This window comes from Aulonocara sp. 'chitande type north' Nkhata Bay, linkage group LG22, assembly GCF_057382095.1.
Source record: "Aulonocara sp. 'chitande type north' Nkhata Bay isolate Kocher_YH1m ecotype deep benthic linkage group LG22, A_spYH_male_GT1.1, whole genome shotgun sequence".
In the NCBI taxonomy this organism is placed as follows: domain Eukaryota; kingdom Metazoa; phylum Chordata; class Actinopteri; order Cichliformes; family Cichlidae; genus Aulonocara; species Aulonocara sp. 'chitande type north' Nkhata Bay.
The window spans coordinates 2,774,038-2,798,541 of NC_141364.1; the positions used below are offsets into that span (position 1 = coordinate 2,774,038).

General features: G+C 43.9%; 1 protein-coding gene across 1 annotated transcript; it reads left to right on the forward strand.

Annotated features, from left to right (window-relative positions):
- The first annotated feature begins 5,619 nt into the window (after nt 1-5,619).
- Nucleotides 5,620-19,767, forward strand: LOC147303185 (uncharacterized). Its single transcript, XM_086281228.1, has 8 exons — nt 5,620-6,550; nt 10,563-12,208; nt 12,530-12,646; nt 14,129-14,239; nt 14,320-14,424; nt 14,680-14,819; nt 18,791-18,897; nt 19,626-19,767. The coding sequence occupies exons 2-8, from the start codon at nt 12,052-12,054 to the stop codon at nt 19,765-19,767; spliced, it is 879 nt and encodes a 292-aa protein (XP_086137354.1). The 5' UTR covers nt 5,620-6,550; nt 10,563-12,051.
- The last annotated feature ends 4,737 nt before the right edge of the window (nt 19,768-24,504 follow it).

The window sequence follows — 24,504 nt, forward strand, 5'->3', positions numbered from 1 at the left end:
TTCCTTCATCAGTCTTCTTGTTTCTTACTATAGGGCTGAACAGCTACACTAACACTCTCTGGCTCTATGCTGCCCCCCTGTGGTCACAGTTGTAGTCAGTGTTGGTATGAAATGTTTGAAAGCTTCAGCACCACAGACAGCTACAGGCAGCTCCACCCTCTCTGTACCATGTCTGCAACCTGTAACTTCAGTGTGTTCATTTAAACATTGAAATAAACTCTGGCTGCACATCGTTCTGCTTCTCTTTAAAAACAAAAACGGTTAAATAGTGTAAAATATGTAAATGTACAAAAGTTAGTGGTCCCAGAATAACTACAACTTTAAATAATTATAATCATAGCAAAGTTTGGCCTGATGGGGGCAGTAATGGAAACATTAGAGTACCACCATCATCACTTTCATTTTACCACATTTTATTTGAAGAACACTCAAGGACACTGTACACAGCAGAATAATAAAAGCAACAGAAAAGCAGGCAGTTTACACAATCATAAAGTCATAAGGCATAAAACTAATTTAACATAGCAGAGTGGAGAGGTTATGTGGGATAAGCTATTTTGAACCAGTGAGTTTTTGTCTAGACTTAAAGAGAGAGAAGGAAGAGATATTTCTTAAATCAGGAGGTCGTGAACTCCAGAGTCGAGGAGCAGAGCAGCTGAAAGCCACGGTGGCAAGACAGGGGGCGGGGCTAGAGAGAGAAAGAGAAGAAGGAGATCTAAGACACCGAGACGGGATCATCATCAGAGATAGATGATGAACAGCCTTAAATGTGTACAAAAGTATTTTGACATTGATGTGATATCTAACTGTGAGTGATGAGATCTATAGAAGGGGTCCTGGTGATGATACGAGCAGCAGAGTTCTGGACACATTAAAGCTCATTAATGGATTTTTGAGTAAGACCACAAAGAAATGAATCACAGTAATCGATCCGAGCAGTAACAACACTGTGAACAAGAACGGCAGCGGCATGTGGAGTGAGAAAAGGACGGAGACGATTAATGTTGCACAATTGAAAATATGCAGACTGAGTAACATCATTAATGTGTGAACTGAACGATAGAGTACTGTCGAGGATGATACCCAAACTTTTCACAGAGGAAGAAACAGAGACCGGCGAGTTATTGATCGTTATAGTCAAACTGTTGGTTCTGGATAATGTTGATTTAGAGTCGACCAAGAGAAGCTCAGATTTGACGGTAACAGCAGTCGGTAAGAAGATTTTTACCCAGAACTAAAATGAAAACCAGAGAGCAGAAACGTAAAAGAACAAAAACAATGGTGGGGTTGGCCCGGAAGCAGAGAGGAGAAGAGGCTCAGAACATGTGGACAGTATGAAAACGGAGGAGATGAAAGAACGTCTCTGGAGGTCGGACGTGTTGCTAACAGTGGAGGGGCTGCTTTGAAGATTGGCTGCAAAGGCAGAGTTTCTCTGGAGACTTGGAGGCAGACAGGAGCCCTGCTGGGGCTTGGCTGGATAACTCAGAGGACTCAGGATACTCGGAAGTTACACCTCCTCCAGCTTATCCAAGGGAACATCAAGGCGTTCCCAGGCCAGCCAAGAGATCTAATTTCTCCAGCTTGTTCTGGGTCTACCCAGTGATTCTATCATAGAAGCATGAACAGGTGGAGACGGAGGCTGCAGCCTGACTGCTCATCAGTTACCTGCTGAAGTTCAGGGTCTGGCTGCTGCGCTAGTTATGGTGTTCTTGATTACAAAAGCACCACAAGTAAACCAGGAAACACTAACTGGAACACACAGCCGGAGGGATGAGGGAGATCATGACAAGTGTTGGAGTGACTTTGTTAAAAATTGTCATTGTTGTGCTTCAAATTGTGAACCTTGTTTAAACTGCATGATTGAAGATATTCTTGTTTCTGTTCTCCTCCCTGCATGTAGGATGGTGGGGGAGGCTACAGCTATAGTGTTCAACTGCAGGCACATTCCAGGTATATGGGGGAGCATTAAGGGGGTTAAGCCATATACAGGGTGGGGGGAGCTGACCCTTTTATGAATAGGGATGTTGTTAAACGGTTGTAAACAGATGTTGTGTAGCAGGAAGTCACGTATACAGACACACACACACATACAAACACATTCACAGTGTGTGTTCTCTGAATAAAAGGCTGCGAGGGGAGTTTGGAGTTGGCTACAGGGAGCTTGTGTCAGTTCTGGGAGGCAATCTCCCCTTGCAAGCAAACCGTACCAGTGGCTCTTGTGTTGTGTTTGCAGTCTCTCGTGGTCTGAATCCAGCAGGGTCGTATGTTCAGACCCAACAACAAGCAACACAAGGGAATGCAGACAATGAATACAAACAATAAGGGAACAGACCACAGGTGGGAACAAAGAGCAGAGTCTAATCGTCAGTTTTACTCACAGAGGGAGGATAGTAGGAGCGTCGTCTCCTCCGGCCTGAGGAAACAGGAGAGTTTGGAGCTGCTGATGCAACATCATTCCAGCTGAAGAGCCTGTGATGAGCCGGCCCGTAAAATCTCCGGCGAGCAAAACGGCATCATCCAGGTGGAGTCGGCAGCTGGTGATAGGTTGTTGCTCCACGTGAGAAGGAAATCTGCACTTTTTTCTTCTTGGTGAAGGAAAAAGGGAAACCGGATAATTGAGCCTCTGATGGCCCCAGAAAGGAAACTCTTTGAGGATCGAGGTGGAAGAGCTTATGAGGAGGCAGGCCAATGAGCGGGCAGCGGAGAGGCTGATCAACAACCGTGAGCAACCAGAGATGGGTGGATGATGCCCACTTTCAGCTGCAGAGCATCAGGTGCAGGCGGGGCAGCAGGTGGACGAACACGACGTCTTTGAGGACCCCTTAGAGCCCGGTGAGTACCACTGAAAATGTGCTCCTACCAGGGGTGAGCCAACGCTTCCACTTCAGCTTTTCCTCAAGAAAGGAAACGGCTACTTGCTGCCACTTGTAGGTCGGAGTCTGCTGCTTTATTTTAGTGCTCGAGATCTCCTGTCATGTACCGCTGTGTGAGGCAAGGCAGGATAGCAGATAAAATGTGGGAGTCGGAGACAGAAACCAAACTTAAAGACAATTATTACTGATTACAAAAACACCATAACTAGACCAAGAAATACTAAACAGACGAACACACAGCTGGAGGGAATGAAGGAGGCTGTGAGAAGAAACACAAGGGAACAGATCACAGGTGGGAACAAAGCTGAACATAATCAAACTAACGAGACCAGGAAGCAAAACTAAACAAGATGCACACAGGACGAGAGACTGTCAGAGTAAAACAGGAAACAGCAGAAACACACACTGAGACACAGACTGACTGAACACAGGGAACAGAGGGAGGGAGAGAAACAGAGAGACACGACTGGGGAACAGGCCAATCAGCATGGAGACAAGACTGACTTCACAGAGAGATACTAACACAGGAAGAGGGCGGGGACACAGAGGGGGGATGATAACAGAAAACCTGAGGCTAGATAACAAACTAAGACCTGGGACACAAACAGAGACACAACAATCATGACCAAAACTTCACCTCAGAACATGAAATGAACCAGAATCAGACGTCAAACACAAACGCTGGCTCACAGACCAGGACCATGAGCCTCCACCCAAAAGTGTTAGGATGCCTGGGTCGTTGACCCAGGGTTTTTTGAGTTTAGTATATTATTTATAACTTCTAGTCTTTGGGTTTTTGTTACAGTCATGTCTTATGGTTTGTCTCTGTGTAATCCTTAGTTGCTGTCTCCCCTGTCTGCTATATCCCCGTGTCAACTCAGTTTCTCTGTCTGCCCTGGTCCCACGTCTCTGTTCCCTCTGTAGTGCCTGCCTGTGAGTCTGTGTCTTTGTTGAGTCTGTGTTATGTGTTTCCTGTTTTACTTTGAAGGTCTCTGTCTTATCTCAGTGTTGTCTCGTCTCGTCAGTTCTGATTTGCCCCAGCTGTGTCTCCCTCCTGTTGTCCATTCCCTGATTGCTCCCTCGATGTATTTAAGCTCTGTGTTGCAGTTTGTCATTGTCGTGATCTACCGTTTATTTTGCTGTGTGTTTTGTCTGCCTGTGTAAGTTATTTGGATTCTTACGTTTGTTCTGTTTGAGTTCAGCATCAAAGCTGTTTCAGTTTACGTTTGTCTCTGGAGTCTGCACCTTGGGTCCTTTTCTTGCCTGCACACAGCCGTCACATAACAAAAACAGGAACTCTCTTTCTGAGAAGTGATGGTGCTCACCACTGCAGCACCACGCTGCCCTGTTAGTTTCTGTGCTGGTAAAAATAAATAGTTCACTCTGACATATTTCCTGTGTCACAAACACTTCTTCTCTCTGCTGCTTCGATGTACTTACAGTTTGTAGAAGGCAGCGTCTAACAAAGCCGTGTTATTACAAACATACTGCAGCTGCTGAGTTAAACCTGTATGTTTGTGATATGATAAGCAGCAAATATTAAAAACAAGTTGTTGGAGGTATTTTAATGAGCACTAAATGGTTTCCCGATCCCACTGAAATCCACAAATGTATTTAAGCTACTGCAAGTTTCTGTCATTTATCATTTTTAATGATTTAATTACTGTATTAATGGAATTTCAGCATTTTTAATTTATATAATGGAACTGGAGGTCTTGCAGGATGTTGTTTGCAGTGCTTCATAACTGACTCTTACACGTATCATGACGTGTCAGAAGAACTGTGACTCGTCCTGTTTTACTTCCTCTTTGTTTTCTCTTCAAAGCTGTCGGACTTAAAGACACAGACAGACAGTGAAGCTGCTCAAAGATCTTTCAGCTCAAAATGTCTACAGAAATTCAAAGTGTTGAAGATTTCAGGGTGAAATACAGCAGAGGGTCCCAAGAGGATGGAGGAGTGAGAGAGCAGAGTGAGGTGGAGGTGTTAGATGATGGAGAGCAGCACCCTGACGTTGGCCTACAAGAAGCTGGTAAGCAGGAAATCATCAAAGTGACCAAACCAAAGAAAATGTTGATGATGAAAGTGTTGTTCAGTGTCTTTTAAAGCTCTGATATCCGACCACTTTAAGACATATTAGTGTTCGTGTCACATGTCCCCAGAATATGTTTCCAGTTTCAGTCCAAACTGGCACACAGATCATTTGTTGCACTGGGCCTGTTTACTCCCAGTTAGGAGCTCCGTTTCTAACCGTCTGACTGTTTCAGTGTCTGTGGCTTCAAGTCAAACTGGTTCAGCTGCTGCTCTGCTTTCAGGAAGAGGTCTGTGAGTGGCAGAGAGAAGCAGCCAATAGGAGCAGCACAGCTCTTTCTGCTTCCTCTCCAAGTGATAACATGACTGTAAATACAGCCAGATTGTCCACACAGTCATTGTTTTAAACATATGTGAATGTCGAGTTTGTCCGACAATGTTGTGCTTCCAAAAATGCGTCTTTCAGAGGTGCAGAGCAGCAGCTTGGTATGCAGCTGCAGTGTGTTAGCAGCTTCCCCCTGTAGTTAATGCAGCACGTTTAAATCAGTAGGTCATAGTTGTTCTGTGGTCTGACAACAGGAACAGAAAGATGCAGATTCATTGTGAGTTCAGCTGCATCAAAATGCAGTATGAGTGAGTGTAGAGAGGAGAGAAGCAAACTGATGGCAACAGCTAGCAGAAAGCTAACTGAGTGTAACTGAAGCACAAACACAGAGTAACACACACCCAGCACCACTCTGTTATAAATCAGCTTTAAAGTTTCCACAGTTCATGGTTGTTCCTGTCAGGGTTCCTGGGTCGGTGACCCAGTGTTTTCAGTTCACACTCACTGTTTATCTACTGCCTGTTCCACTTCCTGTTTTATTGTGTTAGCCTTGGTCTGTGTGTATTATGTTCAGTCCTCTTCCCATTATCATTAGTTCATTATGTTCAGCTGTGTACTCACCGGTCCCTCATTATCATCATTATCACCAGCCTGTGTATTTAAGCCCTCTGTTCTACCCATTCAGTGTCGGGTCATTGATGATGTAAGTCTGATGTCGTCTGTATGGTCAGTCAGCCAGCCATTTCCTCCCTCTGTACTGTTTGCTCGCTCCTTCGGCAATAAACATCCACCTTCACCTACCTGCCTGTGAGTCCAGCGTTTGGGTCCTCCTTCTCTCATCCACGACACTACCGCTGACAGAATGACCCGACCACGCGTTGTGGACCCAGCGGACTCGGACCTTTTCGAGCGGCAGGACGCAGCGCTCTCCATTTGGGCGGAGAAGCTCAGGTGGAAACAGCGGCTCTTCTCAGAGAGGGAGCACGTCTTTGAGGGGACTCGCCTGGCTCTGGGCGGGCCTCGGAGACGCCGCGGTCCTCCACCTGCTGCCTCACCTGCATCGGAGCATTCGCCGCGGAGAGTGGGCGTCACAGGCCAGGCTTCGGCCGCTCGCTCTTCCGCTGCTACGCTCCTCGCTCGCCCGCCAGCCATTTTACTCACCGGACCTTCAACCTCGCCATGGCACGGTGGCTCCGCCTCCCACCTCGGCTCAATGGAGGCTCCCGTGCCAGAGGCTCGGCTGTGTACCCCGCCCACTGCCTCTTCCCGGAGAAAGCGGCGCACACGTCGCCATAACAAGGACTATTTCCAGCATCTCCCGATGGTGAGCTCCAGTGACTGTTTTTCGCACTCACCGTCTGATTATCCACTTAAAACACACAATAGACCCTTTTCTGATTCATGGGATGTTTCCCTCCTAGAGGATGATGTGGACTGGGAAGATTTTTTCTGCTCTGCTCCCCCAAAGACTGTTCAGTCAAAGACTGTAAATAGTGGTGGCAGAAGGACCAGGGGCCCGTTCTTCGTACCTCGCTAAGTAGGTTAGCCGGATTAGATTGTTGACGATTTCGCGTGATCCTGGATCAGTCGGTTCCCCGAAGCTCATCCGGGACTTGCTGTCATAGCAACAGAGCCGTAAGCGTAAACCTGCTCGGGAGCAGGTTTACTTTATGTAAACAGGATTAGATCGCGGCCACGCAGGTATGTCCGCTTCATTTATACGAAAGCAACAGCGATATTTTTCCACTGTTTCACCATAAATAAATAACATCAATGTAACTAAAGACAATGCAGCACTTGATCCTTTTATTGATGTCACACAGATACATACAGGTCATTTCCTAAAAAAGGGAAATGTACTATTAACATTCTATTACATGTATGTGATTATTACAGATGTAAGTCATATTTCAGAGTAGTAATAGTAAATTACTTCGTGTAATCAAGATGAGAGACCACGGCTATAAAAGCGAAGGTGGATTTGGGAAGCCTGTCGCAGCCATGTCCTGTCCGTATACGCGACCAACCCATTGTGGAAGGTGCAAGATTGATAAGGAGAGTCCTCAGAATTCAGCGTATATTGCGGGACAGACAGGATCCTTTAGCTCAGCGCGACAGTGTGCTCATAGAGAGATATCGATATTCCCGTGAGGGTATTATTCACTTAACCAACTTGTTGACGAGGGGGTGCAGGACCACCACCTGTCTTTTTTTCCTCTGCCCTTTTCTTGGTTGCTGTTATGAACAAACTAACAGAGTATTACAGGCCAGTATTACCTTGCCAAGAGACGCAAAGCAATCTAAGAGATAAATATTACCATTCTGTAGAATACTCCTGTATTCCACTTTTACTTGTTCCCATGTTCTTGTGGGTCCTGTTGTGGATCTAATGTGAAAGGGGATATAATATAACATATTATAATATAATATAATGCCATATGATATTGGACAATATAGTGTCATATGATAGATCTACCCTACCGCCTACTGGTGTTGGCCAGAGGGGCCGATGGCGCGATATGGCAGCCTGGCTACAACCGTAGCTGCCTCCACCAGTGTGTGAATGTGGGAGTGAATGAATAGTGGTATTGTAAAGCGCTTTGGGTGCCTTGGAAAGCGCTATATAAATCCACTCCATTATTATTGTTATTATTAAATTACTTACGAGTTTGATTTGTCAGCAACTTTCTGCCAGCCCTCGCTCCTTGCTTTTGCAGCCTTTGCAGTGTTCTCTTGCGTTTTAATTAAACTCTGAAACTCCTGAAATCCCTCACTCATGAGTTCTTGCTCTGCTGCCGGAAAATACCGAGCACGCCCCTTGGACATTTTCGCCGACCAATCAGCGGGTTGCCGATCAATGTTTCTACTATCGATGCGTAGCCCCTTTTACGACACCCAGTGATGTCACATTCCTGCGTCCAGCTGTAGTAATCGTCAACAGCAGGTGTGTTCGGGGAACCGGATTAGCGAGCTCACGGTTAGCGCGATGATTTGATCTTGGATGTAGTAAGCGACGTACGAAGAACGGGCCCCAGAATAAAGCCAGATACACCTGTCAGTATCACTCACCCAGTCATCATTTCCACTCCTGTCAGTCAGCCGACACCCACACCTGTGCCCGCACCCAGGACGAGGGCAGCTGTGACCCCGTATACCTCCACACCCACCTCTGTCCCTCGGGTGGGGGTGACTGGTGTCCAGCCACCTCCCGTGCCTGTCCCAGCGCCTAGGCTGAGGGCGGCCAGGATCTGGCCTGACCCCCCTAGAGACTCAGCTGAGGCTCTCCAGCCAGTGCCCTCACGCTCTGGAGGCACGGAAGAGCCAATCAGTCCACCACTTCATCCACCACCTGATCCAGCCTTTCACGCACTAGCTTTATCCCTGGTTAGGCTGGCTGAAGTGTCCCCTGCTCAGGCACCAGCTTTACTAGCCCAGGCCGTAGCCTTATCTCCCCGTCTAGCCCAGTCTGTAGCTCAGCCATCAGCCACACCAACGTCAGCTCCGTCGTCAGCCACGCCTGCCTCTGTTCCTCCCTTAGCATCTCCACTCCAGTCGGTTCCCTCACCTGCTGTTCAGCTTTCCCTCCAGTCAGTTCAGTCTCCTCCTGTCCTCCAGTCACCTCCTGTAGCTCAGTCTCCTCCTGTCCCCCAGTCCAGTCTGCTCCTGTCCCCCAGTCCAGTCTGCTCCTGTCCCCCAGTCCAGTCTGCTCCTGTCCCCCAGTCGCCTGTCCACCATCCTGTTCGGTTCCCGGACCTGCAGCCACAGCACCCAGAGCCAGCTGTGAGCTCTCCTGCTCCTCAGCCAGGGGTTTCCGCACCCGCTGGCCCGGCCTGTCTCCAGCCAGAGGCTTCAGCTTCGTCTGGTCCGGCCTCTGCCTCAGCTGCACCCACGCCCGGCCCGGCCTCTGCCTCAGCTTCTGCTCCGCCTGGTCCGGCTCCAGCCTCAGAGCCTTCGTCCTCGTCTGGTCCTGTGCCCACCGGGCCATGGCCAGCACGCCTAACACTGGAGAGCCGCCGCCGCTGCCTTCCACGCGGCCGGCCCCCTGAACTGCTCCGTCGTCTCCTTCGCCGCCGCCGCTGCCTTCCGCGCGGCCGGCCTCCGGACCGCCTGCGCCTTCGCCTGAGTGGCCGCCGCTGCCTTCTGCGCAGCCGGCCTCCGGACCGCCTGCGCCTTCGCCTGAGTGGCCGCCGCTGCCTTCCGCGCGGCCGGCCCCCGGACCGCCTTCGCCTGAGTGGCCGCCGTTGCCTTCCGCACGGTCGGTCCACCGGAACAGTCTCGTCTCGACCGCCGCAGCCGCCCACCGGACCGGCTCAGTGGTCGCTGCTGCCTTCCACGTGGCCGCCCACCTGAACTGTCTCGTCTCGGCCTCGGGCCACGTGGCCACCCACCCGAACTGTCTCTGTGTGGCCTCCGTCCCTCCGTCCTGGGCCCCCTCCGCCTGCCCTGTTCTGGTTCTTTTTCGTTTGGCCGTCGGGTGCCGGCCTTTGGGGGGGGGGTCCTGTCAGGGTTCCTGGGTCGGTGACCCAGTGTTTTCAGTTCACACTCACTGTTTATCTACTGCCTGTTCCACTTCCTGTTTTATTGTGTTAGCCTTGGTCTGTGTGTATTATGTTCAGTCCTCTTCCCATTATCATTAGTTCATTATGTTCAGCTGTGTACTCACCGGTCCCTCATTATCATCATTATCACCAGCCTGTGTATTTAAGCCCTCTGTTCTACCCATTCAGTGTCGGGTCATTGATGATGTAAGTCTGATGTCGTCTGTATGGTCAGTCAGCCAGCCATTTCCTCCCTCTGTACTGTTTGCTCGCTCCTTCGGCAATAAACATCCACCTTCACCTACCTGCCTGTGAGTCCAGCGTTTGGGTCCTCCTTCTCTCATCCACGACACTACCGCTGACAGTTCCTCAGCATTACACTTTCCTCACAGCTCTGACCCGCGTGCAGATGATCGTCATAGAAACTAATATTCTGGGACTCTCCTCCATATTTGTCCCTCAGGTTTCTACACTTCTTTCTACGTTCCCTCACGTCCATCAGGATAGTTTTGCTCATTTAGTCCTTATATTGAGAGGATTGTTTTTCTCTCACTGATCTATTCAAAAGCTGCGACCAAGAAGTGGCCAGAAATGCATCGACCGATCACAACAGCTGGAATGGACTAATGTTACTTTGTCCTTGTTTGAGTTCCTGTAACTTTTTAACAAACTCGACTAATTTGTTTGGTAAATCTGATTTACTTTCTACTGGGATCATTCCTACAGTGAGGATTAATAAAAAGCTCCAAAGTCTCTCGTTAGTGCTTCATAAATGGACTTTTTGTTTTATCTTTGTAGATGTTCACACCGAGAAGAAGCTTCCAGCTGTGAGAAGAAGCTGGTTCAGAGCTTTTGAAGTGAACCTGGGAGTGCTGTATCTGCTGATTGTGGTGGGAATCATGACACGCTGTGAGGAATTTGATTCCAATATGTTAGATGTTTGATTTTGAACATTAGAAGTGAAATGATTTGATGCTGCAGACCTGATTGTGTTTAGTTCCTGTTCCCACACTGCAGAGTTTCTCCTACTTCACTGGAAAACACACAAACAGCAAACTTGTTACTGTAATGTTATTGAACGGTCGACCTCACAACATAAAGCACCTTGAGGCTGTTGCTGTGATTTGGAGCTGTAGAAGTCAAAGTGAATTGAATGATTAAGACAACGTGTGTCCTCCAGTTGGACAAACCTCCAACACCTAAGTAGCACACAGGTGTAATCCTAGTCAGGTGCTTTCAGTGTGGAGGAGCTCCAGCTGGGCTCATCACTCCCACACATCCTGGAGAGAATGAAGAGCTCGTCCAGTGCTGCATGACCAGGATGGAAACCACATTGTTGCTCTGAATTTGAGATTTCACATTTGGATGGAGTTTCTCCTTCAATATTCTGACATAAACCTTCTCAGGGAGGCTGAGGAGTGTTTGAACCCACCAGCCCAGATTTACAAATCCAGAGGCCGAGTACCCGACTCTCATGTAATGTTGCAGAGGTGTGTTAACCAGGACGGCCCAACAACAAGGAGTATTTCCTGGTGACCTCACAGTAAGATGTGCAACATTTAAGTGCACTGTAATTTCAAAAAACTTTTCCTCCTTATGTTGGACACTTTTTCACACAAGTACTTCTGTATTCCTTTGAAAATCAAATCAAAGAACACAAAAAATGAACTGCATCAGTTTTCCTGAAAGTGCAAAATGTAGAAATGAAAGGAAAAGTTACAGTTTAAAAAACTTTAAAATCTTCGGTCAGCAGTGAAGCTAAATTTAATTGTTGTTCATTTAAAGAGTGTTTGAGACGTGGTTCAAACTTTCCACATCGACTGGATGAACCTCAACAGTTCAACAGTTTGTTTCTCTATAAGGCAACAGCAAGAAAACAAACTGTAACTGACAAAATAACATTTCCTGGGTCGAACCAACTGTGACACTGAGGTGTGACTGTGTTTGTGCTTTTATGTGTGAACGTTCAACGTCTTTAGAAAAAGAAGAGTTTATACATTTTCTGCTTTATGCAAACTCAGTCAAAAGCTCAACAAAGTACACATATTGTACAACACAGAGTTTTATCTGTAGTTAAGAGAAACAAATGCAGTTAAGACATTTTTATGCAAATTAATCACACAGTCTGTGTTTCCTTACACGCTGCCACTTCCTCAAAGCTTCTTCCTGCCTGAAAGCAGACAGAAGGCTGGACAAGAATAAAACAGCTCGATATCTTCCAGGGTCAGTACTGCAGAACTGTTAGAGTACAGCTTAAACTCCTGCTCAGCGTCTCCGTCCTCTCACGATGTCCTCAGATATTTATGCCAAACCAGATCTATCAAAGAAGGTGAGATACAGCAGAAAGGAGGACGGAGCAGAGTGGGAGCAGAGGGAGGTGGATATCTACGAGAGTACAGATGAGATGAGAGATAGTTATGATCATTTTCAGTCACAGGAAGGAGGTAAGTCAATTATGAATCTAAATGTACTTCCAGTTTGTTACAGTCAGCTTTTAATGCCAAATTACTGCAGCCCATCAAACATCTGTTTCTCCATTTGCTGTATGAACCTTTTTAATTTAAATTCTTTCCCACAATAGTTTGTACGTCACTTATTGATTAACAGGAACTTCTTTCAGTCACAGCGCAGATGTTATATTTCCTTTGTTTTTTGGCAACCGGCCCTTTTTTGACGTTAAGCTGATACAACCACAACCACAGGTCTGTTAACCACAGACTGACAGGAAATAAGCACAAACCAACATCCACACTGCTTTCTAACAGGACCACAGACTCTGAATCCTCCTTCAGTCCTGAAGGGCTCTTTCAGATGTGCTACACTGGGTCTAAGAGTGCTGTGCCTCCTGATGTTAGCTGGGATCATCATCCTGTCCATATGCTGTAAGATAAGATACAACCTCTGAACTTCTGCAAATGAATGTATGACTGATACTGAATCCCAGCAGCCAACAAACATGCAGCTTCACAACCAGAACGTGTCCTTCTGCCACAGCAAATACAGGAAGTACATGAAGCCAACACAGAAGCAGCAAAAACTGCAGTTCCTTTAATGACCACTGGAGGCTGATGCTGAAAGCGAGTCAGTCCCCACAGACTCCCATGTTAAAATGAGCACCTTTGCTGCAGTAAAAACATGTTTCCATTCAGGACCAAATGAGTTTTGGTCTCTAAGGATAGTTTCCTCTTCATAAAAACTGCACGGTGGCATTTTAAATGGAATTCTCTGATCAATAATATGAGCTGCTGTGTGGTACAGCCTGACCAACACGTTGGTTTTGCTGACTGAGCTTCTAGTATTTCATGAGTCTGTTACTTAGCACTGATTAGCAGGTGTGTGTCTGTGTGCATGATTCCTGGCTCATATCTTGTGTGTGTTGTGGAGTGAATGTTCTTGTTGTTCCTTCAAACTCTTCACTCAACACGGTGATTCTGTGATTACATCAACAAAGCAGACAGGCAGCAGCATCTGCTGCAGACTGATGCAGGTGCAGCCACACTATGTTAGACAGTGGCCGTCTGTCATTGTGCGACTAGTTAGTTCACTTGGTGTATTAAGCAGGTAGCTAACAAGCTAATGTTAGCTCCATTCATCTGCTGGGATATATCAATGAATCTTTTTTTATTACATCAAATCACAACAACAGTTGCCTCGAGGTTCTTTATATTATCAGGTAAAGACTCCACAATAACAAAAACAACAACACAGAGAAAACTCCCAGCAGCTGCTGATGTTTGGATTTTAAGGTGGTTTGATTCTATGTTTTAAATCAGTTGATGATCTTCAGCTGACCTTTAGCTCCTGGTGGAGCTGTGACAGACTTAATGCTGGATCAGCAGAAACATCACAAATCTATGATGTGAGAACAGAGACGCCTGCAAAAGGACGTCTGAAAGCAGGAAGTTCCTGGAAGCTGCAGGAAGAAACATTTATTAATTATAAATAAGCAGAAAGAGGAAGTGTTGAAGCCTCAGAGCAGCTTTGACTGAATGTAAAAAGACATATTTTCAGTGAGAACAGGCACATGTCACATGAGTCAGAATCTATTCTTTCAAAGCATATAGATAACATCTCTGACTACAGGTGTAGAAATGCTGTTTGACTCTTCACCTTCTTCCTCCACACTGAAGCACAATTATTCTGAATCTTGTCAGTGGTTTTTGTTCACAGTTGATACGTATTTAGCTCATCAGATTTCCTGTAGTTCTAACACCTCCACCCACAGGACATGTTAAAGAGCAATGGCTGCAAGTTTCTGACTCTTATTGATATTTGACAAAGCAGAGGAAGAAGATTATTTCTGTTCAACGTTTCACTCATTTTATTTTATTTTATTTTATTTTGGTTTCACTGAAATATTTTAGATGCTTTGAACAAGAGTGAAAACAAAAGACTTCATGCTAAATGTGACAAACTGAACCACGTTTACAATGACACCAAAAAGAATCACACTGAGCTGCAGGATGAACTTCAAGGTAAGCAAACACCAAGTTCTTATATCACAGATATATTTGTGGAACATTTTAACTTAATTTTAATCTGTTTTACTCTAAAGGCACAAAAACCAGCCGGACTCAGTTACAGAGCCGTTATGATGAACTGAGTAAAAACCACAGTCAGCTACAGGAAGAAGTGAAGAAGCTGAAGGAGAAGATAGAAGGTAATAAAGTTTGAATAACTGATAGAAAACATCAGTGTTACACAGTGATAACCTGATTGTGTCTTTGTTTTGAATCCTAAATGTTTGATGCTGTGTAACAGTTTCTCTGTATAAATGTAAGTTTCAGTTCATTATGAATAAGAGAGAAAACCTGAGTTTAAATGAAGCATTTACAGGGAAAATGACAGGAACCAAAGATTAATGTGATACAACAGGACACAAAGTCTGACTTTAAAACATGTGTTTGACTTTAAGAGAAGTGTCCTGATCGATGGACGAGGTTTGGAAGCAGCTGTTACTTTAAATCCACTGAGAGTGAAACTTGGTCTGAGAGCAGGAGAGCCTGTCAGGATAAAGGAGCTGATCTGGTGATGATAAACAGCAAAAAGGAACAGGTGGGTGTGTTTGTTCATGTCTGTGTGATCTTTGATGGAGCTGACAGTGAGTTACAAAGTTCTTCATACTGTGAATTAAAGCCACACATTGATGATAAGTATACATGTGCAAACATACAGACACATAAACAAAGCAGCACATTCATTCCATCAGAAACACAACAGTTAGAAACTATGGAGGAAAATAAAGGGGAAAAGATTGAGGGAGAGCTAACCTGTAAAAATGAGTTTCAGCCGTTAACAGTCAGCTGACCTGATAGTCTGAGGAAGGCTGTTCCACAGTTTGGCTGCAACAAGCTCAAAAGCACGATGGCCTCTGGTGTTCAAATCAGAGCGAGGGACAGTTGGGAGACGCTGATTAGATGATCAGAGAGGCCGGCTGCAGTGATAAGGTCCAAGAAGCTCTGCTATATAAGCAGGGGCCTGTTCATGCACAGCTTTATATGTTCATAACAGGATTTAAAAGAGGATTCTGAATTTCACTGTAAGCCAGTGAAGAGAAGCAAGAATAGGTGAGATATGAGACTGCAGGCCAGGTTTTGTTTGCAGCCTTGCTGCTGAGTTCTGCACTAACTGCAGACCAACTATGGAGGACTGAGAAATGCAGGTGAAAAGTGAATTACAATAATCAGGCAGGAGAAAGTATGAACTCAAAGTTCCAGATGATTGAATCACAGTAAAGATTTGATCTTTGCAATATTTCTGAGCTAAAGGAAACAAGACTGGCTGACCTTTGACATGTGAGGCTCAAAATGCAGCTGTTGGTTCAAAATGATCTTTAACAGGTGATTGGATGTTACTGGTGAGGGGGACGATGTACTGACTGACCTCCTCAGAGGAACTGAGCCAAACAGCACAACTTCAGTTTGAGATGAAGGAAGTTTAAATCCATGAAGTGATGACAGAGAAGCATTCACTGAGGCAGGAGAGGCTCGACAGAAAAGCATTAGTGTGTGTGTCATCTGCACAGCAGTGCTAGGAGATCCCATTAAAACCATTAAGCAGATGTCACAGGGGCAGCATTTATAAAGAGAACAGAACTGGTCCAAGGACTGAGGCATGTGGGACTCAGATGAGGACACACGTTGATTAATATGAAGTATCTGTTTGATATTCAAAGATGGTCGCTCACAGTGGACATAGATGCTTCTTTCACTCCTCTTTCAAACCATCTGTCCTCTCTGTCCAAAATGTGAACATATCCTTAAGATGCAGATGGACTGCTGAGTCTTGTCCTGTGGAGGTGGCTCTTCTGTGTTGTGCCATGCACTTGTGAAGTGGTTTGGTCTCTCCAATGTAGAGGTCTGGACATTCCTCGCTGCACTGTACAGCATACACCACATTGTTAAGCTTGTGTTTAGGAGTTTTGTCTTTTGGGTGAACCAGTTTCTGTCTGAGTGTGTTGCTTGGTCTGAAGTACACTGTGATGTCGTGCTTGGAGAAAACTCTCCTGAGTTCCTCTGATACACCGGCTACATAGGGGATGACAATGTTGTTGCGTCTGTCTTTCTTATCCTCCCTCGCTGGTGTCTGGTCTTCTTTTCTGTGCCTCTTTGCTGACTTTAAGAACGCCCATTTAGGATAGCCGCACGTTTTGAGTGCTTCCTTTACATGTGTGTGTTCCTTCTTTTTTCCTTCCGGCTTAGAGGGAACATGTTCTGCCCGGTGGTGTAGGGTCCTAATTACTCCAAGTTTGTGTTCCAGAGGGTGATGGGAGTCAAAGAGGAGGTACTGGTCCGTGTGTGTGGGCTTCCGGTAAACTTCGATGTTGAGGTTGCCGTTCTCTTCAATGTGCACGGCGCAGTCCAGGAAAGGCAAACAGTTGTCCTTTGTGTCTTCCCTGGTGAACTTGATGTTTTTATCCACAGCGTTAATGTGCGCAGTGAAGGATTCCACTTCTTGTGTCTTGATTTTGACCCAGGTATCGTCCACATATCTGTACCAGTGGCTGGGTACTCTTCCTTTGAAAGAGCCAAGAGCCTTTCTTGTGAAGTTGGTCCTGTCCTCCAAGGAGCTGTCTTCTTGTAGTCGTTTTCTGACAGTCTCCACGGCCTCTGTGGTGGGTATGCAAGTGAAGAGAGAGACTACATCAAAGGACACCATGGTTTCATCTGGATCCAGGGTAAGTTTCTGGACCTTGTCGGTGAAGTCGGTGGAGTTCTTGATGTGGTGTGGGGTGTTCCCCACGAGAGGAGCAAGGATGGTAGCAAGGTGTTTAGCAATGTTATAAGTGGCTGAGTTTATGCTACTGACTATGGGTCTGAGTGGGACAGCTTCCTTGTGGATTTTAGGAAGTCCGTAGATGCAGGGTATGGCATCCCCTGGGTAAAGGCGGTGATATGTGAGGCGGTCAATAATTTTGTCCTTTTCAAAGTCTTGAAGGCAAGCTATAACTTTCTTTTTGTAGCTGCTTGTGGGGTCTCGCTTTAAGGCTTCGTAGGTATTGTTGTCACTGAGGAGAGTAGTGATCTTTGTGTGGTAATCTGTAGTGTTTAGGACCACGGTGCATCTTCCCTTATCAGCTGGTAAAACAGTGATGTTGTGGTCTTTGGTCACAATGAACCCACCCGAAACTCTGGCTGATTGGGGCCCACACCCAGTTCCACACCTTGGCTCAGGCGATTAGAGGATCATCAGGGGGTCCTTTTGTCCCTCTGTGGGGGGTCACTCCCACTAGGTTTATATCTGGGACTCTCCACCATTTGACCTTAGAACTGAAGAAGCTTCTCGGATGAGAGGTGAAACGTCTTCAAGTAACTTAAAGAAGTCCAGACGCTTTTCTTTGCAAGCTCCTTTGACTGTGTTAATAAGAGGAGCACCATCAACAGTATGAAGGCTGCAGAGAAGTCAAGCAGGACTCAAATGGAGTCTTTATCCCAGCGCAGAAGAATCTGGTTAGTAACTTTCATGAAAGCTGTTTCAGTGCTGTGGTTTGTCTGGAACCAGGTTGGAATTGATCAAAGATCTGAAGGAGCTGACGAGCAACTTGATTTAAAACAGTGGGATGTAAGGAGGGTTGATCCCACTCACAAAGACTCTGGCTGTTTGAAAGTCAGCTGAAATGAAAGGGACTGGTTTCTAATAGAGAGAAGTCAGGGGGAGATGGCAGCAGGAAGGAGTTTGAACTCCAACAACAGAACTGGAGGAGAGACTTGGGGCGGTTGAAGAGGTACAGACTTGAACTCTGACCTGATACTGTTGATGTTGCCAGTGAAGAAATCTAAAAATGTCCACAGTCATTAGAAGACATGGGAGTGACAGCAGTTTGTCTCTGGGAAGACAACACTGACTGTAAGCCTGTCAAAGATGATACATCTGTGATTGGATAGTAGGTCAGACATGTGGAAGGTCAGCGTTATGTGTGGGGCCGACAACATGATGCACTACATGAAATGATGCTGCAGTGTTCATCAATTGTGTGGCAGTGTTGTTAGAGGGATCATCAATAAGTAAATTAGACTCATCTACTAAAATGACTTTATGAACAATAACCGATGAGAGAAGATTAGAGAATCCATTCAGGAAATGATTGCAGGATTTGGGAGGTGGATCGATTACAATACAGCAAACTGGAGATTCACATTGAATTATGAAGGAGAGGAATTCAAAGCAGTTAAAGAACCAGGATTAAATGGGAACCAGTTCAGATGATCCTTAGAAACCAAGTCAACACAAAACATTGAAATAACAGAAATGTTATAAAATGAGAGAAATCCTCATAATCCAGATTATTTTTCTGATTCAATCCAACTGAATCAAATGATTTGTTAACACTGATTCCACTGCAACACTGACTGAGCTACAGGAGGAGCTGATATTCATTGATTCTTTGGCTCTTTCTGATTTCTGCACAATGGAAGAAAAGTTTCATCACAGTTATTCTTCCTTCAGACATGTTCACAAGATGATGTCACTACAACAGAAGTGCTGAATTATGACTGGAGACAATATTTGTGTCTCTTCTCAAACAGGAATTTGTCAGTAAATTTGGAGGAGAGTCCTGGATTGGTCTGGAAGCTAAATGGACATCAGGAGGATATGAATGGGAATGGGTGGACGGATCAGCGCTGACACAAACGTGAGACATTAGTTTGTTTCTATTCCAGAGTTATTATTTAGAAGTGAAACACTGATGTTTTGGAAGATAGATCAGCAATACATGAGCTGAGCTATTTTCCAACAGCCCCACAAACTGAATGTAAAGAAAAGCAGAAATCCTCCTTTGAATGAACAGCTGTGCTTGAACTCTCTTCATCTGCAGTCTGTGATGACGTTCAGTTACAACAAGTCAGTTTGAAGGAATCAGGATTGAAACATGTTCAAAGCAGCGACCGACACATTTCACTTTGTTCAATTTGTCTTCATGTTTTTGTGCTGTAATGTTTCTTTTCTCACAGAACAAAAAGTGTTTCAGAGAATTCCTGTCTCTTCTTCTTTGGTGTTTGTAAAACTTCAGAACATATGAAGGAAGAAGCTTCAGTAAATATGACCTGATAGACACACATTTCAAAGTGATGTCTGTAAACAGCTGACAAAACAGTTTCAAACAGCAGAAAGTCAGCTCTGACTTCTTTTTATTCTCCATTTTTACAGCAGGAAGATTTCATATTCATCAAAGCTTGAAAGCTGTTTTAGTGTGCATGATGATTCTCAGAGAAAAGTCTAAAGGAGGGAAAGTGGGCGAGAAACCTGGGAAAGAAATACAGCAAATATTGGAAATATTCCAAAAGAGACGCATATTTATATGAATGTGACAATAGTTATGAGTTTAGTCCAGTTTCATATCAGATTTGATCTCTCTGACAGGTTCTGGGGAACAGGATGGTCAGATCCTTATTATGGTCACTATGGAGTCTGCTGTGACCATGATGGGAGATGGAGACGGTCACTTGAATACAATAATTATGATAATAATTATGTGTACATGACCTTCATCTGTGAGAGATGAGTTTGGTGCTTTGATGTAAATGTTTGAATAATCCAACCAAAGACACCTCACTATGAAATGTCCTGCATGAGCCTCAGACTCAGCTTACAGTCTTTACTTGTTCATTCTGCATCATATATTGATTACATATATTGTCCCTCTGTGCTCTGTGCTGTACAGTAAGGTTGGAAGTCATCCACACAAAACCTTGAAGTACTTCATTACTCTGTAGTTCCAGCAAATTGTTCTAATAAAAGTCAAAGTGCAGCTTGTCTTTACTTTGCTTTACTTGGTTTATTCATCAGTCTGTTGGTCCTAAAACTACAGTAAATGTCTTGTTTGTAAAAGTTCAGCAAAAAATATCAAATGTGGGTTACTGCTGGTTAGTTAGTGTGACTTCATACAAACCTGTGTGTTACACCAGTGGAAGAAGCTTTTCCTTCATCAGTCTTCTTGTTTCTTACTATAGGGCTGAACAGCTACACTAACACTCTCTGGCTCTATGCTGCCCCCCTGTGGTCACAGTTGTAGTCAGTGTTGGTATGAAATGTTTGAAAGCTTCAGCACCACAGACAGCTACAGGCAGCTCCACCCTCTCTGTACCATGTCTTTCTTAAACAGAAATAAGACAAAATAGAAACAGTAGAAGAAAATATAAAAGGCCAATTCAAATATAAAATAGACACAGCGGTCTGCAGCATCAGCAGAAGTGATACAAACAGGTGCTGAGATGCAGTGAACATAGAGCAGCATTATTATTTTCAGACTCGTGGATGGGAAATAATACATACAAATACATATTTAGATATTTCTTTTACTGCATGTTGACTGTTTATATGAAATATATTTATATAAATCACAAAATAAATAGCTGGTGTCTAATATGTGTTTTCAGCGCCTAAAGTGGAAACTGGTGAGGAAAATGTACTCAAAACAAGGCTTTACTTGCACAGTCTCCCCATCAGTTTATCAACAGACGTCTCAAATAACAGAAAAAATTGACATACAAACATGGGGGGATCAGACTGAAAGACCACGCTGCATTTTAGATGAAGCTGCTGTCCCAAATACTTCCATGTTAGAACTTTGAATCTTTAGATATTTCAGGGTATTTCAATCGTTTCCCACATTTCTGAACACATTTAGAATAACGACCACAGCACGTCTTATATTTTCAGTGACCAATCTAAAGTCTGCAAACATTTTCATGCACCAGCACATCACAGAGCACAGATGATATCATCACATCTGTCAGGACAGAAAGACTAGCAGCAGTAAAAAGTACTGCAGAGTCTCAGGTTTGTGTTCAGCCCAGGCTCTGTGCTGCAGCTCAGCCCCTCTCTCCCCACTTTCTGTACTGTTTCAATGGTCTCTGTCCAAAAACAACACTGAAGAAATAACTATGGGAGTAGTAGAGTTCATAAACTCAAATCATGTATGAATAAATAAAAATATAACATTAATACATGCTGTATAATTTGTTAAATAAACTTTGGACAAACCCAGAAAGTTGATTCTGTTTCTCTGCATGTTGTGTTTTGTTTTAATTGTAATCATGAAATATAAAAGTGGTGCAGGGGTTTTGGTTTTTCAGGCCTAGTTTGGACACCACAGTCCTGCAGACGAGGACTCAAAATTTTATTACAGACACAACAGTGCAGGTCCAAACATACCTGAGTGAACCAAACAGTGGAAGACTGAAGAATCCCCACGAGTACTGGGCAGGACTGAAAATGTTCATCCCAACTTGTATAAACTTGCTGTTGCTTCTTCGGCTACACCTGCTTCATCTGTGAGCTGTGAAAGGGTTTTTTCTAAATCAGGTGAAATCATCTCAAAAAAAGAGAAACTGACTGAAGCAAAACACAGTGGAAAAGATTTTATTAAATAAAAATAAAAGGTTATTATGATATAAAAATAAATTACATGTTGTATCATAAAGATCATAAAGACAGATTAAGATTATATTTGGAATTTATGTACTGCCATCACAAACATTATTCACTAATTCTATTCTTTCTATTCTATTTATTCTATTCTATTCGTTCTATTCAAAGCTTCACACCAAAGTTATGTCATTATAATGTCTTTGCCTGTTTTACATTTATTGTCCACTTGATGGCACAGTAGAGCAAGTGACACGTCATGAAGCGTCGGCTCATAAGTGGCCAGTTGGATGGAAAGCTTCAGTGCTTCATGAAGCTTCATCTTGGCACCACTAACAAAACCTCAGGCAACACATTAAACTAGAAACTAAGAAACTGGGAAACAACTGGGAGGACACAGAACCCATGAAATTCACAGGAACACAGCTTGATGGGACAACATGACAGAGACCAGAGGGAGACAGACAATATTTACTCAGGAGGAGATTAGTGCAGAGTGGACACACCTGGGGAACACAGCTGAACAGAATCTGACTGATGAGACATGAACACCAATATAACGCACACAAAATGGGAGATTATCAAAGTAAAACAGGAAGTAACAAAAACACACTGAGACTCAGATGGCAATATGTGAACTTGACACTTTAACTGTGGATAAACAGACATGAGGACATGACAGACTGAGGAGACAAAAAAAATAAAATCAGGAACTAGAAAATAATTATCCAAAAGAAAAACTCAAAAACTGGGTCATAGACCCAGGACTGTGACAGCATCAGTGTGCAAGCACAGTGAACACAGAGCAGTAACTGTTAGTAAAGCACAGCTGTGACTCAGCTATCTGAGCAGAAAGGTGAAGGAAGAGGCATCAGAGTGTAAGAGGACATGCACATCTACGACAGTACAGACGATATCAGAGACAATCAAAGAGATTTTCAGTCACAGGAAGAAAATGATGAAAATGTTTAACTCTCGTCTGGTGTTCATATTTTTGTTACTCAGCCAGTGTTGACAGGTCTGGTGGCCCCACCCCCATTATTGTCATATTAAATCAATACATTCATAAATAATCAAAACGCTCCTTTTACATCCTCACATCATTTGTATAAAAGCAGTTTGATCAAAGGTGGGTTACTGCTGGTTAGTTAGTGTGACTTCATACAAACCTGTGTGTTTTCCTTCATCAGTCTTCTTGTTTCTTACTATAGGGCTGAACAGCTACACTAACACTCTCTGGCTCTATGCTGCCCCCCTGTGGTCACAGTTGTAGTCAGTGTTGGTATGAAATGTTTGAAAGCTTCAGCACCACAGACAGCTACAGGCAGCTCCACCCTCTCTGTACCATGTCTTTCTTAAACAGAAATAAGACAAAATAGAAACAGTAGAAGAAAATATAAAAGGCCAATTCAAATATAAAATAGACACAGCGGTCTGCAGCATCAGCAGAAGTGATACAAACAGGTGCTGAGATGCAGTGAACATAGAGCAGCATTATTATTTTCAGACTCGTGGATGGGAAATAATACATACAAATACATATTTAGATATTTCTTTTACTGCATGTTGACTGTTTATATGAAATATATTTATATAAATCACAAAATAAATAGCTGGTGTCTAATATGTGTTTTCAGCGCCTAAAGTGGAAACTGGTGAGGAAAATGTACTCAAAACAAGGCTTTACTTGCACAGTCTCCCCATCAGTTTATCAACAGACGTCTCAAATAACAGAAAAAATTGACATACAAACATGGGGGGATCAGACTGAAAGACCACGCTGCATTTTAGATGAAGCTGCTGTCCCAAATACTTCCATGTTAGAACTTTGAATCTTTAGATATTTCAGGGTATTTCAATCGTTTCCCACATTTCTGAACACATTTAGAATAACGACCACAGCACGTCTTATATTTTCAGTGACCAATCTAAAGTCTGCAAACATTTTCATGCACCAGCACATCACAGAGCACAGATGATATCATCACATCTGTCAGGACAGAAACACTAGCAGCAGTAAAAAGTACTGCAGAGGCTCAGGTTTGTGTTCAGCCCAGGCTCTGTGCTGCAGCTCAGCCCCTCTCTCCCCACTTTCTGTACTGTTTCAATGGTCTCTGTCCAAAAACAACACTGAAGAAATAACTATGGGAGTAGTAGAGTTCATAAACTCAAATCATGTATGAATAAATAAAAATATAACATTAATACATGCTGTATAATTTGTTAAATAAACTTTGGACAAACCCAGAAAGTTGATTCTGTTTCTCTGCATGTTGTGTTTTGTTTTAATTTTAATCATGAAATATAAAAGTGGTGCAGGGGTTTTGGTTTTTCAGGCCTAGTTTGGACACCACAGTCCTGCAGACGAGGACTCAAAATTTTATTACAGACACAACAGTGCAGGTCCAAACATACCTGAGTGAACCAAACAGTGGAAGACTGAAGAATCCCCACGAGTACTGGGCAGGACTGAAAATGTTCATCCCAACTTGTATAAACTTGCTGTTGCTTCTTCGGCTACACCTGCTTCATCTGTGAGCTGTGAAAGGGTTTTTTCTAAATCAGGTGAAATCATCTCAAAAAAAGAGAAACTGACTGAAGCAAAACACAGTGGAAAAGATTTTATTCAATAAAAATAAAAGGTTATTATGATATAAAAATAAATTACATGTTGTATCATAAAGATCATAAAGACAGATTAAGATTATATTTGGAATTTATGTACTGCCATCACAAACATTATTCACTAATTCTATTCTTTCTATTCTATTTATTCTATTCTATTCTATTCGTTCTATTCAAAGCTTCACACCAAAGTTATGTCATTATAATGTCTTTGCCTGTTTTACATTTATTGTCCACTTGATGGCAC

Excerpts from the sequence above, each read along its gene's own strand:
- LOC147303185 (XM_086281228.1), top strand. The coding sequence starts at position 12,052 with ATGTCCTCAGATATTTATGCCAAACCAGATCTATCAAAGAAGGTGAGA. Across the intron at positions 12,647-14,128 it reads CATCATCCTGTCCATATGCT|ATGCTTTGAACAAGAGTGAA; the intron begins GTAAGATAAGAT and ends GAAATATTTTAG. Across the intron at positions 14,425-14,679 it reads GCTGAAGGAGAAGATAGAAG|AGAAGTGTCCTGATCGATGG; the intron begins GTAATAAAGTTT and ends TTTGACTTTAAG.